The sequence below is a fragment of the Geotrypetes seraphini genome, chromosome 2, assembly GCF_902459505.1.
Source record: "Geotrypetes seraphini chromosome 2, aGeoSer1.1, whole genome shotgun sequence".
Classification (NCBI taxonomy): Eukaryota; Metazoa; Chordata; class Amphibia; order Gymnophiona; family Dermophiidae; genus Geotrypetes; species Geotrypetes seraphini.
The window spans coordinates 254,116,979-254,130,263 of record NC_047085.1 but is presented as its reverse complement, the minus strand read 5'-3'; the positions used below and the strand labels follow the sequence as shown (position 1 = coordinate 254,130,263).

Sequence of the window (13,285 nt, the reverse complement as noted above, 5' to 3'; positions counted from 1 at the left end):
ACTCACATAGAAATAAACAGTAAAAATCGTATACAAAAGTCACCAGAACCCTGTCCAAAGGTCAACGGATATAGAGCAAGACCAAAACACCCCTCCACATGCTAGGACCCTGTTGCTCAAGATGTAGACAAAGCCGCAGATCCTTGTTCTGGTCCCGAGATGTTACGACACCCCAACTCCCGCAACACCTTCCACGCCTCCTTCACCATTTGGACTTTTTTAGATTTCCCATTGATGATAATCAAGCGCCGAAGGGAAACAACCAACAATACCTATGTCCTTCAGCCCGCAATAAACCAGTCACTTCTCGAAAAGCTTACCTCTTTTGTAGGGTGGCCCAGGCCAGGTCTTGAAAGGTGCCCACCTGGATTCCTTTCCAACGCCATTCCGGAGACCCCCTCACTTTAGCCATGATGCGCTCCTTGGTGCCATAATCCCCAAAGCAGGCAATGATATCTCGCACATTTGCTCCTCTTGGAGATCCCACACTTCAATGTGCTCACTGAATATGAAGCTTGCCCCGTTCTGCAGCATCTTCCAGCCCCAATAGCGAACCATATAAATCTCTCACCACCACCGCACAATCCCGAAACTCTTCTGTCTCTGGGATCCCCTTGAATTGGATATTGCAGCGCTGGGACTGGTTCTCCAAATCTTCAACTTGAGCCTGCAATTCCTTTACAAGTGAGTCGTGCACGCTGACCGACAACTTTTGCTCAGCTGCCTCCGCCACCATTTTGGCCATTTGATCCTCGGAGGTCGCAACTCACATGCCCAACTCTTGCACCTCCGCTTTGATCTCTTCCAGCGCCGATTTTACATCCTGGCGCACCCCCACCATCTTTTATTTAAGTTCTTGAAATCATGGGGGAACTGCCGATGCAGAGGGCAAAACACTATTTCCCACCGCCCCAGACAGGCCCTCGTCTTTGGACCTGGAGGAGGTAGCAGCCAACGGTTTTTCCTTGTCTGTTGGGGGCGGCCCAGACGCCGGCTTTGATTTCACCCCCGGTTCCATTGGAAAACGGAATTTATCTAAGTTTTTCCGCGTGGCCATCCTCAGTTATATAACCACCACCTGGGAAACCTGCTCATGATTCTTGCATAGAGTGAGTTTTAAAGATTAATTAGCAGCCTCGACAGAGCATTTGAGTTAAGCTGCCATCTTGGGCTGTGACATCACTTCCTTCTCCTTAATCATATATTGTTATGACTTTAACTTGAGGTTTGGTCCTTTCTGAAATATAAGCCCTTCCATTTTGCAGAGGAATTGTTTTTCAGTCAGAGCAGAACCATATTTCTTCCTAAAGTTGTATCTCTCTTTTTTTATGAGAATCTATGTCTTATTCTTCCTTTCATAGAGAAAGTTGTGGTCAGCAATTTAGAAATTTGCATTCTTGCATGCTCATAGTCCACTGATGAGGTATTTGGAAGTTACTATTGGTATTAAACACTGAACAAATTGTCCTTTTTGACAGTTAAGGACAAACTGCTTCTAAACATATCTTTGTTGGCTTACATAAATTTTCATCCATTCTTTGTTATGGCAAGCAGTTTTCCAAAGCTATAACAGCTTATTGCACAAGAGGGGTAGTATCTTTGATACAGAGCTAGACTCTTATGGCCTCTTTTACAAAGCCATGCGGCAACAGCCCCGAAGCGCTTTAAATCTCTATGGGCTTCGGGGCCGTTAGCGCAGTGCAGCCACTAGCGCACCTTTGGAAAAGAGGCTGTTAATGTTTCTAGAGCAGCAATTTGTATCTCCATTCTTGTTCTTATGAAGCACTGTAGTTTGTGGCAAAGAGTATCATAGCTCTGTTTTCGATGCAGATTTTAGGGTACCAGTTGAGGATATCCACCCTTATTAGATATTGCTTTTCTGTATCCTACAGGTTCTGGACTGGTCTGATGAGAACATTAACAAAGAAGAAATTGAGTCTTATTTGCTTTCTTTGTTGTCACCACCAGACCAGTCCTGAAATTCCCTTCCTATTATATTGGATGCTTCTTGACTTCTGTAGTGCAGGGAGGGCCGAATCCAGTCGGGTTTTCAGGATTTCCCCAATGAATAAGCATTGAAAGCAGTGCATGCACATAGATTTCATGCATATTCATTGAGGAAATTCTGTAAACCCGACTGGATTCAGCCCTCAAGGAGGGACTTTGGGGACCCCTGCTCTAGTGTGTGGTAATTTTACCTCTTTGTGATATGGATAGGGACTGTTAACTCTCTTCTCATCTTCAGCATACAATTTTCTACATTTTTAAAAATTGCATTTTCAACAATATGTTGCAAAGAGTATTAAGGTGACAATTCAACAGGAAAAAGAAAACACTTAGTACTTTGCTTTAACATTCAAAATATTGATGGCCTCAACATGCATGATGCCTTTATAGGGTGAAGCACAAAGGACTTTACTTCTCTGTTCCCATCTTCTGTTTGACATACACAACCCATAGGTTCTAGACTGGTCTGGTGGGACTAAAGACAAGAAAATTAGCAGGTAAGATCTAAATTCTCCTTTATGTTGAACTTTGACGCTAACAAGGATAATTAAAGTAGTGCTAAGTATATGAGTTCAAGGAGCTTCTAGCTTCAATCTAAGGAGAGATGGGAGGGGGAGGAAGTTGGGGGGGGAGAAGAGGACTTGGTTACACACTGGGAGCAGGTAGAGGAAAATAGTTTTTTTCCATGTGGTTCCCAATTCAAAGGGAGCAGGAAAAGACACAGGACCTTACTCAGTGCTGTGTGAGCTGTCAAATCACTACCCACTTCAGCTGGAGCCTAGAAAACACACACTTCTGCAGTACTAATGGTGGGGTGCAAGGTCTACTAATATCTACATCTGTCCTTCACAGATCATTTCACAGAAAGACGAACACTGCTGGGTGGGAGAGCTGAATGGACTGAGAGGTGAGAGGATCCAGGCTTTATTGTGTAAAGATGTATGTTTCTGAGCCACAGTCAGCATTTAATTTTGTTCTGATTATTTTTTTTTTTTTTTTAACATTGGCTGTAACATTTTTAATTATCCATATATTCTGTACCATTCCAGATAGTGAATGGCACTGAATATATGTGGAGACTAGTGACTGCCCCCATTTCAGTCCACTATCCAAATAGCTATGTGGTTTAATCTTTGTGGATAGTGGACTGAATATCAATGACTATGTATGGCATTAGATGGAATGCCATTGGTTTTTCAGTGCATTTTGCTGACTGAGGGGCTGATGTAGAATGCTGCATGTTAGAGCTGTTGACTACATGGCTTCTAATGCAAGGTTCCCACAAAAAATTAACTGTGGGATGCAATAATCAATGAATGTGCAAATTTATTACCATGATAATCTGCATTTCATTGTGATAGGCCATAGAAACATGATGGCAGATAAAGGCCAAATGGCCCATCTAGTCTTCCCATCCGTAGTAACCATTATCTCTTTCTCTCTCCAAGAGATCCTACATGCCTATTACAGGCCAACTTGAATTCAGACACAGTCTCTGCCTCCATCACCTCTTCTGGGAGACTGTTTCACGCATCTACCACCCTTTCTGTAAAATTGTATTTCCTTAGATTACTCCGGAGCCTATCACCTCTTAACTTCATACTAAGCCCTCTCATTCCAGAGTTTCCTTTCAAATGAAAGAGACTCAACTCATGTGCATTTACATTACGTTGGTATTTAAACATCTCTGTCATATCTCCCCTCTACCACCTTTCCTCCAAAGTATACAGATCTTTTAAGTCTGTCCCCATACGCCTTATGATGAAGACCACGTACCATTTTGGTAGCCTTCCTCTGGACTGACTCCATCCTTTTTATATCTTTTTGAAGGTGCAGCCTCCAGAATTGTACACAATATTCTAAATGAGGTCTCGCCAAAGTCTTATACAGGGGCATCAATAGCTCCTTTTTCCTACTGGTCATACCTCTCCCTATGCAACCTAGCATCCTTCTAGCTTTCATCATCACCTTTTCAACCTGTTTGGCCACCTTAAGATCATCACATAAAATCACACCCAAGTCCTGCTCTTCTGTCATGTACATAAGTTCTTCACCCCTAAACTGTACCATTCCCTCGGGTTTGTGCAGCCTAAATGCATGACCTTGCATTTCTTAGCATTTAATTTTAGCTGCCAAATTTCAGACCATTCTTCAAGCTTTGCCAGGTCTTTCTTCATATTATTCACACCATCTGGCGTGCCTACTCTACTGCAGATTTTGGTATCATCCGCAAAGAGGCAAATCTTACCTGACATCCCTTCAGCAATATCATTTATAAAAATGTTAAAAGGAACAGGCCCAAGAACAGAACCTTGAGGCACACCACTGGTAACATCCCTTTCCACAGAGCGATCTCCATTGATCACTACCCTCTGTTGCCTTCCACTCAACCAGTTCTTGACCTAGCCCATCACTTTGGGATCCATCCCGAGGTCACTCACTTTATTTATTAGATGTCTATGTGGAACAATGTCAAAGGCTTTGCTAAAATCTAAATACATCACATCTAGCGCACATCCTCTTTCCAATTCTCTGGTCACCCAGTCAAAGAAATTGATCAGATTTGTCTAGTGAATCCATGTTGCTTCCGGTCCTGTAATCCACAGGATTCCTGAAACTTGACCATTCTCTGTTTTAAAAGTGTTTCCATTAATTTGCTTATCACAGAAGTCAGACTTACCGGCCTGTAATTCCCTACTTCTTCCTTACTGATGGATCACCTCTGCCCTTCTTCAGTCCCCCGGTACCACTCCGACTCTAGAGACTCATTGAAAAGGTCAGTCAACGGAGCTACCAGAACTTCCCTAAGTTCCTTCAACACCCTCGGATGTACACCATTCGGCCCCATTGCTTTGTCTGCCTTTATTTTAGTTAGTTCCTCATGAACACAACCCTCTGAAAATCGATCAGGGTCTATTACTCCTCCATCCCTATTCATGTTTGTCTTCTGTGGTCATTCTCCTGGCACTTCAGCTGTTAATACAGAACAGAAATATTTGTCAAGCAATTCGGCCTTTTCTTTATCAGCTTCTACATATTCCTCCCCTTCATCTTTGAGTCTCACAATGCTACTTTTGCACTTCTTCCTGTCACTAATATATCTAAAAAAAAGTCTTGTCTCCCCGTTTTACCATGTCAGCTATTTTTCTTCCATTTGCATCTTTGCTTTCCTGACTACACGACCAGCCTCTCTTAACTTTTCCAGATATTTTTGCCTGTCTTCTTCTGTCTGCGATCTTTTGTAGTTTATAAAAGCTAACCTCTTATTCCTTACCTTCTCAGCTACTACTTTTGAGAACCAAAGCGGCCTTCTTTTCCTCTTACTTTTACTTACTTGCCTCACAAAAAGGTTTGTCACCGTTACAATCACTCCTTTCAGTTTTGCCCACCGCATATCCACACCTTCCAGATATTTCCATCCAGACAATTCCTTGACATAAACCCCCATCCGAACAAAGTTTGTTTTTAAAAAAGTCTAGAACCTTTGCTTTTGACCGAGCCCTCTCTATACCCATCTTAATATTAAACCGTACCATGCAGTGATCACTGGGTGCCAGATGATCACCCACTGTAACATCAGAAACACTTTCCCCGTTTGTAAGCATTAAGTCCATTATCCCAGGACAAGCAGGCAGCATATTCTTAACACATGGGTGACGTCACCGACGGAGCCCTCGGTACGGACCTTTTTAACTAGAAGTTTCTAGTTGGCCGCACCGCGCGTGCGCGAGTGCCTTCCCGCCCGACGGAGGAGTGCGTGGTCCCCAGTTTCTTCGTTTCCGCGGAGCGAAGAAGACGCGTGTGTTTTTTCAACGGCCGTTGAAACCACTTTTTTGCCTTCCCGCTCGCGCTTTTTTCCTTATTTTTTCTCTCTTTACCTTCGGGTTTATTTTTCTTTGATTTGCAAAAAAAAAAAAAAAAAAAAACTTTGCTTTTTCGCCTTTTTTCTTTCGTTTTTGCCCCGGCGGGGCCTGTTGCCAGTATACAGGCCTCGGGCTTCGATTTTGCGGAGGCTATCTTCCCCTTCATGCCCCCGCAGGTCGGTTTTAAGAAGTGCCAGCGGTGTGCACGCCCGATCTCCATAACTGACCCACACAATTGGTGTTTGCAGTGTCTGGGTCCGGAGCATCGGGCGGACTCCTGCACCCGCTGTGCCACTCTTCAAAAGAGAACCCTTAAAAACCGAAGAATTCAACAAACTCTTCTCTTCGGCACCGAGTCGGCGATGGACTCCTCACCTTCAACGGCGGTACCTCAAAAATCGGCACCGTCGACCTCGACACCGACCGACCCCACATCGGCGTCGCTGGCGCCAGGTAAGCCGGCTAAGAAGCCTTCCTCTTCCCTCGAGCGCCCTCCAGCTACGGTGGCGACACCGTCCCTACCGGCATCGCACCGGTCCCGCAAACGCTCCGCCCCGATCTCGGTGAGTGCCTCGTCATCGGCCTCCTCATCGCCGGGGCGTGGAGCGGCATCCAAGGAACCGAAGAAAAAGAAAGCGGTTCCGATGCCACCCCTAGATGACCGTATCTCGGCCATCTTAAAGGCTCAACTCCAGGAGCAGTTGAAGAAACAACTTGAACAACTGTTGCCCACTATCCTGGCACTGCTCCTTCCGGTACCAGACCGGCCCGAGCCCCGTACCGAGCCCCCGGTGTCCACCCCTTCGGTACCGGTGAACACCTCCATGCCGATCCTTTCGGCCCAACAACTTCATGGCGATCCGGTGGTTCATTCTCAGGCCACATTGGATCCTCCTCGGCACCAGGCGGTACGGCATTCTTCTCGGGACCGAGATCGACGCCGATCGTCCTCCCCTGGTACCGTTTCGGTGCGCTCTGGAAAGTCTTTGTCCAAGACCCGCCACACCGCGCCCTCCACCCCGGTGTCTCGACATGCACCAGAGGTCAGGGACCCTGACTTATGGGAGGAAACTCCTCTCGGTACCGAGGAGGATCCCTCCTCATCTGATGAGGAACCATCGGCACCCGATGCCACCTCTAAACCAGAGCAGTCCTCATTTTCTAAATTTCTGAGAGAAATGTCTGCTGCCCTGTCTCTTCCCCTAGAATCTGACTCAAAAAAGTCTCAAGCCTTTCTAGAGGCTTTAGACTTTGAACAACCTCCTAAGGAGTTCCTCAAGCTTCCCGTGCATGACATCCTACGGGAAACGTTCTACAAAAACTTGGAAAATCCCCTCACGGTACCGGGAGCCCCCCGTAAACTGGACAACCTTTACCGTGTCATCCCTATTCCTGGATTCGACAAATCTCAATTGCCCCATGAGTCCCTTCTGGTGGAATCCACCTTAAAAAAGACTCAGGGCTCCAGTGTTTATGCCTCTACCCCTCCTGGCAGAGAAGGTAAGACCATGGACAAGTTTGGCAAGAGGCTTTACCAGAATGCCATGCTTGCCAACAGGGCAAACAACTATTCCTTCCATTTTTCTTTCTATCTGAAACACTTGGTCCAGCAACTGTCTGCCCTCCAGAAGTACCTGCCTGAGCGCAAGGTCCCGCTATTCCAACAACACATCTCTGGTCTTCTCCAAATGCGCAAATATATGGTCCGCTCAATATACGACTCCTTTGAGCTCACCTCTCGGGCCTCTGCCATGGCCGTAGCCATGCGTCGCTTAGCCTGGCTCAGAGTCTCCGACCTGGACATCAACCACCAGGATCGTTTGGCCAACGCCCCCTGTCTCGGGGATGAACTCTTTGGAGAGTCACTGGATTCCACCACCCAGAAACTCTCTGCCCATGAGACCAGGTGGGACACCCTGATCAAGCCGAAAAAGAAGGCTCCGCCTGCCCGACCCTATCGGCCTCAATCATCTTACCAGCGGAGGTTCTCAGCCAGGCCACTCAATCCGCCTCCCCAACAATCTCGGCGACCCCGTCAACAGCAGCACCATGCTCAGGCTCGATCTCAGGCCACTCAACCCTCTAAGCCTTCTCAGCCTGCTAAACAATCTCAGCCCTTTTGACTCTTCTCTCCAGGGCATAGCCAGTCATCCACCCTCACTGCCTCTTCCACAGCCTATCGGGGGTCGTCTCACCATTTTCTCCAGCCGTTGGGAAGTCATCACGTCGGACCAGTGGGTCCTCAACATCATCCGCCACGGCTACTCTCTCAACTTCCAGACTCTTCCACCGGACAACCTTCCCGTAGAGTCTGCTTCGCACTCATCTCAAACCCCCCTCCTCCTGAGGGAGGTTCAATCCCTCCTCCTTCTCAATGCCATCGAAGAAGTACCTCCAGATCAAAGGGGTCAGGGATTCTACTCCCGCTACTTCCTGGTACCCAAAAAGACGGGAGACCTCCGTCCCATTCTCGATCTCAGGGACCTCAACAAGTGTCTGGTCAAGGAGAAGTTCAGAATGCTCTCACTTGCCACGCTCTACCCTCTTCTTTCTCAACACGACTGGCTATGTTCCCTGGACCTCAAAGAGGCCTACACTCACATCTCCATCAATCAGAATTCTCGCCGCTACCTGCGGTTCCAGGTGCTGCACCACCACTATCAGTACAAGGTGCTACCGTTCGGCCTCGCTTCCTCACCCAGGGTCTTCACCAAGTGCCTTATAGTGGTAGCGGCCTTCCTCAGGTCGCACAACCTCCAGGTGTTCCCCTACTTGGACGATTGGTTGGTGAAAGCACCTTCATCTCAACTTGTGCTACAGGCTACTCATCACACCATCTCTCTCCTCCACCTCCTGGGGTTCGAGATCAACTACCCCAAGTCGCATCTGCTTCCCACCCAGCGACTTCAATTCATTGGAGCAGTTCTGGACACCACACTAATGAGGGCTTTTCTCCCCTCCGATCGTCAGCGGACCCTGCTCCACCTCTGTCGTCAGGTGCTCACGCATCCCTCCATTCCTGCCCGACAGATGATGGTCCTCCTGGGTCACATGGCCTCGACGGTGCATGTCCTTCCTCTGGCACGTCTCCACCTTCGCACACCTCAGTGGACTCTCGCCAACCAATGGTCACAGACTACGGATCTTCTTTCTCATCCCATCTCTGTGACATCATCTCTTCAGCGATCTCTCCAATGGTGGTTGAACTCCTCAAATCTTTCCAGGGGTCTACTTTTTCATCTGCCCCCCCACTCTATGATCATCACCACAGATGCGTCCCCCTACGCGTGGGGAGCTCACCTAGGAGATCTTCGCACCCAGGGACTTTGGACCCCACAGGAGCGTCGTCATCACATAAATTTCCTGGAACTCAGAGCCATGTTCTACGCCCTCAAGGCTTTCCAACATCTTCTCTGCCCTCAAGTCCTCCTCATGTGCACAGACAATCAAGTCGCCATGTACTACATAAACAAGCAAGGCGGCACCGGATCTCGCCCCCTTTGCTTGGAGGCTCTGCGCATCTGGACCTGGGCCACGGACCGCAATCTCTTTCTCAGGGCGGTCTATATCCAGGGCGAACAGAACTCTCTGGCCGACAATCTCAGCCGCATCCTTCAACCTCACGAGTGGACGTTGGACCCTCCGACTCTGCTCTCCATCTTTGCTCGATGGGGCACTCCGCAGGTGGACCTCTTTGCAGCACCTCACAACCATCAGCTGCCCCAATTCTGCTCCAGACTCTTCTCTCCTCACCGTCTGGCTCCGGATGCATTCCTGCTCGACTGGAGAGATCGGTTCCTGTATGCCTTCCCTCCACTTCCTCTGATGTTGCGGACCTTGTCCAAACTCCGCAAGGACAACGCCACCATGATTCTTATCGTACCTCGGTGGCCTCGCCAACACTGGTTCTCACTCCTGCTCCAACTCAGCTCCAGGGAACCCATTCTCCTTCCTGTGTTTCCTACTCTACTTACGCAGCAACATCAGTCTCTACTGCATCCCAATCTGTCTTCGCTCCACCTGACAGCTTGGTTTCTCTCGGGCTGACCTCTCCAGAGAACCTATCTCAGCCGGTCCGCCTCATCTTGGACGCCTCCAGGAAGCCGGCCACCCTCCAATGTTACCATCAGAAATGGACCAGATTCTCCTCGTGGTGTCTCCGGCATCATCAGGAACCCACCTCCTTAGCGGTGGAAACTGTATTGGAATATTTGCTCTCGCTGTCCAATGCTGGCCTCAAAACTACCTCTATCAGAGTCCACCTCAGTGCCATCACTGCATTTCATGAGCCTATTCTCGGAAAACCCCTCACGGCTCATCCTCTGGTTTCCAGATTTATGAGAGGTCTCTTCAATATCAAACCGCCTCTCAAGCCTCCTCCTGTCGTCTGGGACCTCAATGTGGTTCTCTCAGCACTCATGAAACCTCCGTTTGAGCCTCTTGCCACTACTTCGCTCAGGCTTCTTACCTGGAAGGTGCTTTTCCTAATTGCCATCACCTCTGCCAGGAGGGTTAGCGAACTGCATGCACTGGTTGCTGACCCACCATTCACTGTTTTTCACCATGACAAGGTTGTTCTGCGTACCCACCCTAAATTCCTTCCCAAGGTGGTCTCGGCTTTTCACCTCAACCAGTCCATTGTGTTGCCCGTCTTCTTCCCTAAGCCTCACTCGCATCCTGGGGAACAGGCGTTGCACACGCTGGATTGTAAGCGTGCCCTTGCTTACTACCTTGATCGTACCAGAGCTCAACGAACATCCCCTCAGCTGTTTTTATCTTTCGATCCCAACCGTTTGGGTCGTCCTGTCTCCAAACGGACACTTTCAAATTGGCTTGCTGCCTGTATTGCTTTCTGCTATGCTCGGGCCGGTCTCTCACTGGAAGGAACTGTCACGGCCCACAGAGTCCGAGCTATGGCTGCTTCTGTAGCTTTCCTCCGTTCCACGCCCATCGAGGAAATCTGCAAGGCGGCCACTTGGTCCTCAGTTCACACGTTCACTACTCACTACTGTCTGGATGCGTTCTCCAGACGGGATGGACACTTCGGCCAATCTGTGTTACAAAATTTATTTTCCTAATGGCCAACCATCCCACCTCCCTCTTTGTTAGCTTGGAGGTCACCCATGTGTTAAGAATATGCTGCCTGCTTGTCCTGGGATAAAGCACAGTTACTTACCGTAACAGGTGTTATCCAGGGACAGCAGGCAGATATTCTTACGTCCCACCCACCTCCCCGGGTTGGCTTCTTAGCTGGCTTATACTAACTGGGGACCACGCACTCCTCCGTCGGGCGGGAAGGCACTCGCGCACGCGCGGTGCGGCCAACTAGAAACTTCTAGTTAAAAAGGTCCGTACCGAGGGCTCCGTCGGTGACGTCACCCATGTGTTAAGAATATCTGCCTGCTGTCCCTGGATAACACCTGTTACGGTAAGTAACTGTGCTTTATGACCCCATCCCGTGTGGGTTCCATTACCAATTGCTGGAGCAATCTCTCCCTACTTCTAGAAGACCCCGCAATAGGGATACCACAATAAACATCCGGCATGTTAAAATCACCTATTAGTAAAACTTTCCTTTTTTTTTAGATATATTCTGAATGTCTACTATTAAACCTCTATTTACTTCTTCCGTCTGTAAAGGAGGCCTGTATATCGCACCAATGTAAATATATTCACTATTCCCTCTTTCCAAATTGATCCACAGTGCCTCTTCCTTGCCCTGCAGATCCTGCAATTGCGTGGCTTTAATATGATCTTTAACATATAATTCTACTCCCACTCCTTTTCTTTCTACCCTGTCTTTCCTGAACAGATTATAGCCCAGTATAACTACATCCCAGTCATGGTTCTATATCCAACTCCTCTTCTTCCATCACAGCTTCTAGATCCATAATCTTGTTTCCCATACTTCAAGCATTAGTATATACTTCTTTCCAGACATTGCCTCATTTTCCCATCCTTGTAGAGGTATTCAGTGTTTTACCCCAGGAGTTTTGATCACCCTGCCCCATCACTTTTAGTTTAAAGCCCTCTTCTGTAAATTAGCCAGCCTGCTGGCAAAGACACTTCTTCCCTTCTTTGATAGAAGCACACCATCCCTGCTCAGCAGCCCTTGGAAGATCATCCCATGCAAAACTCTATTAACGACACCTTCCACGTAGCCACGCATTCATCTCCAGGATGCGAGCTTCTCTTCCCTGGCCTTTACCTTCAACAGGGAGGATGGACGAGAATATCGCCTGCTCACCTGACTGCTTCACTTTCTCTCCCAGAGCCACAAAGTCACTTTTTTGACACATTTGCAGAGGTACCTGGCAGTATCATTGGTGCCAGTGTGGATGAGCAGCATCGGATAGTAGTCATCAGGCTTGATGAGTCTCGGCAAGCTCATCGTAACATCTTGGATTTTGGCACTAGGCAGACAGCATACCTCTCGTGACATCATGTCTGGTCTGCAGATGGATACTTCTGTACTCCTCAGAAGGGAATCGCCAACTACCACTACCTTATGCCTCCTAGTGGTCATGGATCCAGTAATTTGGGGGATTTCAAGCTTTGGTCCTTCCTTCCTTGGGATGCTCTCATCTCCTCCACTTTTAGGACAGCTTACCGGTTCTTCAGTTCAAGGGCGAGGAGAGTCACAGTACCAATCTTTCAGTGCTCTGTAATATGAGTCCAGCTGCCTTTCCTCAGCACAGCCTCTTCTTCCCCACTGCTGGAAATCTATCATCTCGTGAACCATTTCATTGATGTACCTTTCATTCTCATGGATGCTTCTCAGTCTTGCAACCTCCTCTCTCAATTCTTTTACTTCCTTTATGAGAGATTCAAGCTGAAGTCAGCTTATACATGGAAGTACTCCCTCTGCCTAGGTAACATTTTCTGTCTGCACAGAGACAGAAATTGTAACCTGAGCAGCAGCTTTGGTGACAGGATGTTTCCCAGCTATGCTGTGGTGCAAAAGTACTTACACCTGGAAGGAAAAAAAAGAAAGGGCAGAAAAATCCTACCAGAGTAATGCCCTGTTCCTGGTTGGCTGGAGAGTCTATAAATCAAAAAGCTCTGCCTTGGGATGGTTGGGAGGGAATCATTAAATGAGGTGAATTTGATAGATAGAAAAATGAATCCTAAAAATTCAAATGCAGCATGATGTAATCTTTTTTTCTGTAGGTTGGTTTCCAGCAAAGTTTGTGGAAGTTTTGGATGAACGGAGTAAAGAGGTAAGTTTGGAACAATTCTGTGTAACTGTTGGGGTTTTAGATTGAAGGTATTTTAGGCCTCCCTGGATAGAGAAGAAAGAGTAAAGATTGCTGATTATATGGAATGTGATGAAGACTGGGCCAAGCTCTGAGATGAGGCAGAGAAATGTTGTCATTTTCAAGTGGATGTTAAGTGCTCTGTCTGGCATGGTATTT

The 13,285-nt window shown here is 47.8% G+C and overlaps 1 protein-coding gene across 3 annotated transcripts in view; it reads left to right on the top strand.

Annotated features, from left to right (window-relative positions):
• The window catches only part of SGSM3 (small G protein signaling modulator 3), a 201,667-nt gene that overhangs the window by 150,076 nt on the left and 38,306 nt on the right, over window positions 1-13,285 (top strand). For all 3 annotated transcript variants that reach the window (XM_033929415.1, XM_033929413.1, XM_033929414.1), the window contains exons 14-15: window positions 2,860-2,914; window positions 13,041-13,090. In XM_033929415.1, the coding sequence (XP_033785306.1) occupies window positions 2,860-2,914; window positions 13,041-13,090 (105 nt within the window). The remainder of the gene's footprint in view (window positions 1-2,859; window positions 2,915-13,040; window positions 13,091-13,285) is intronic.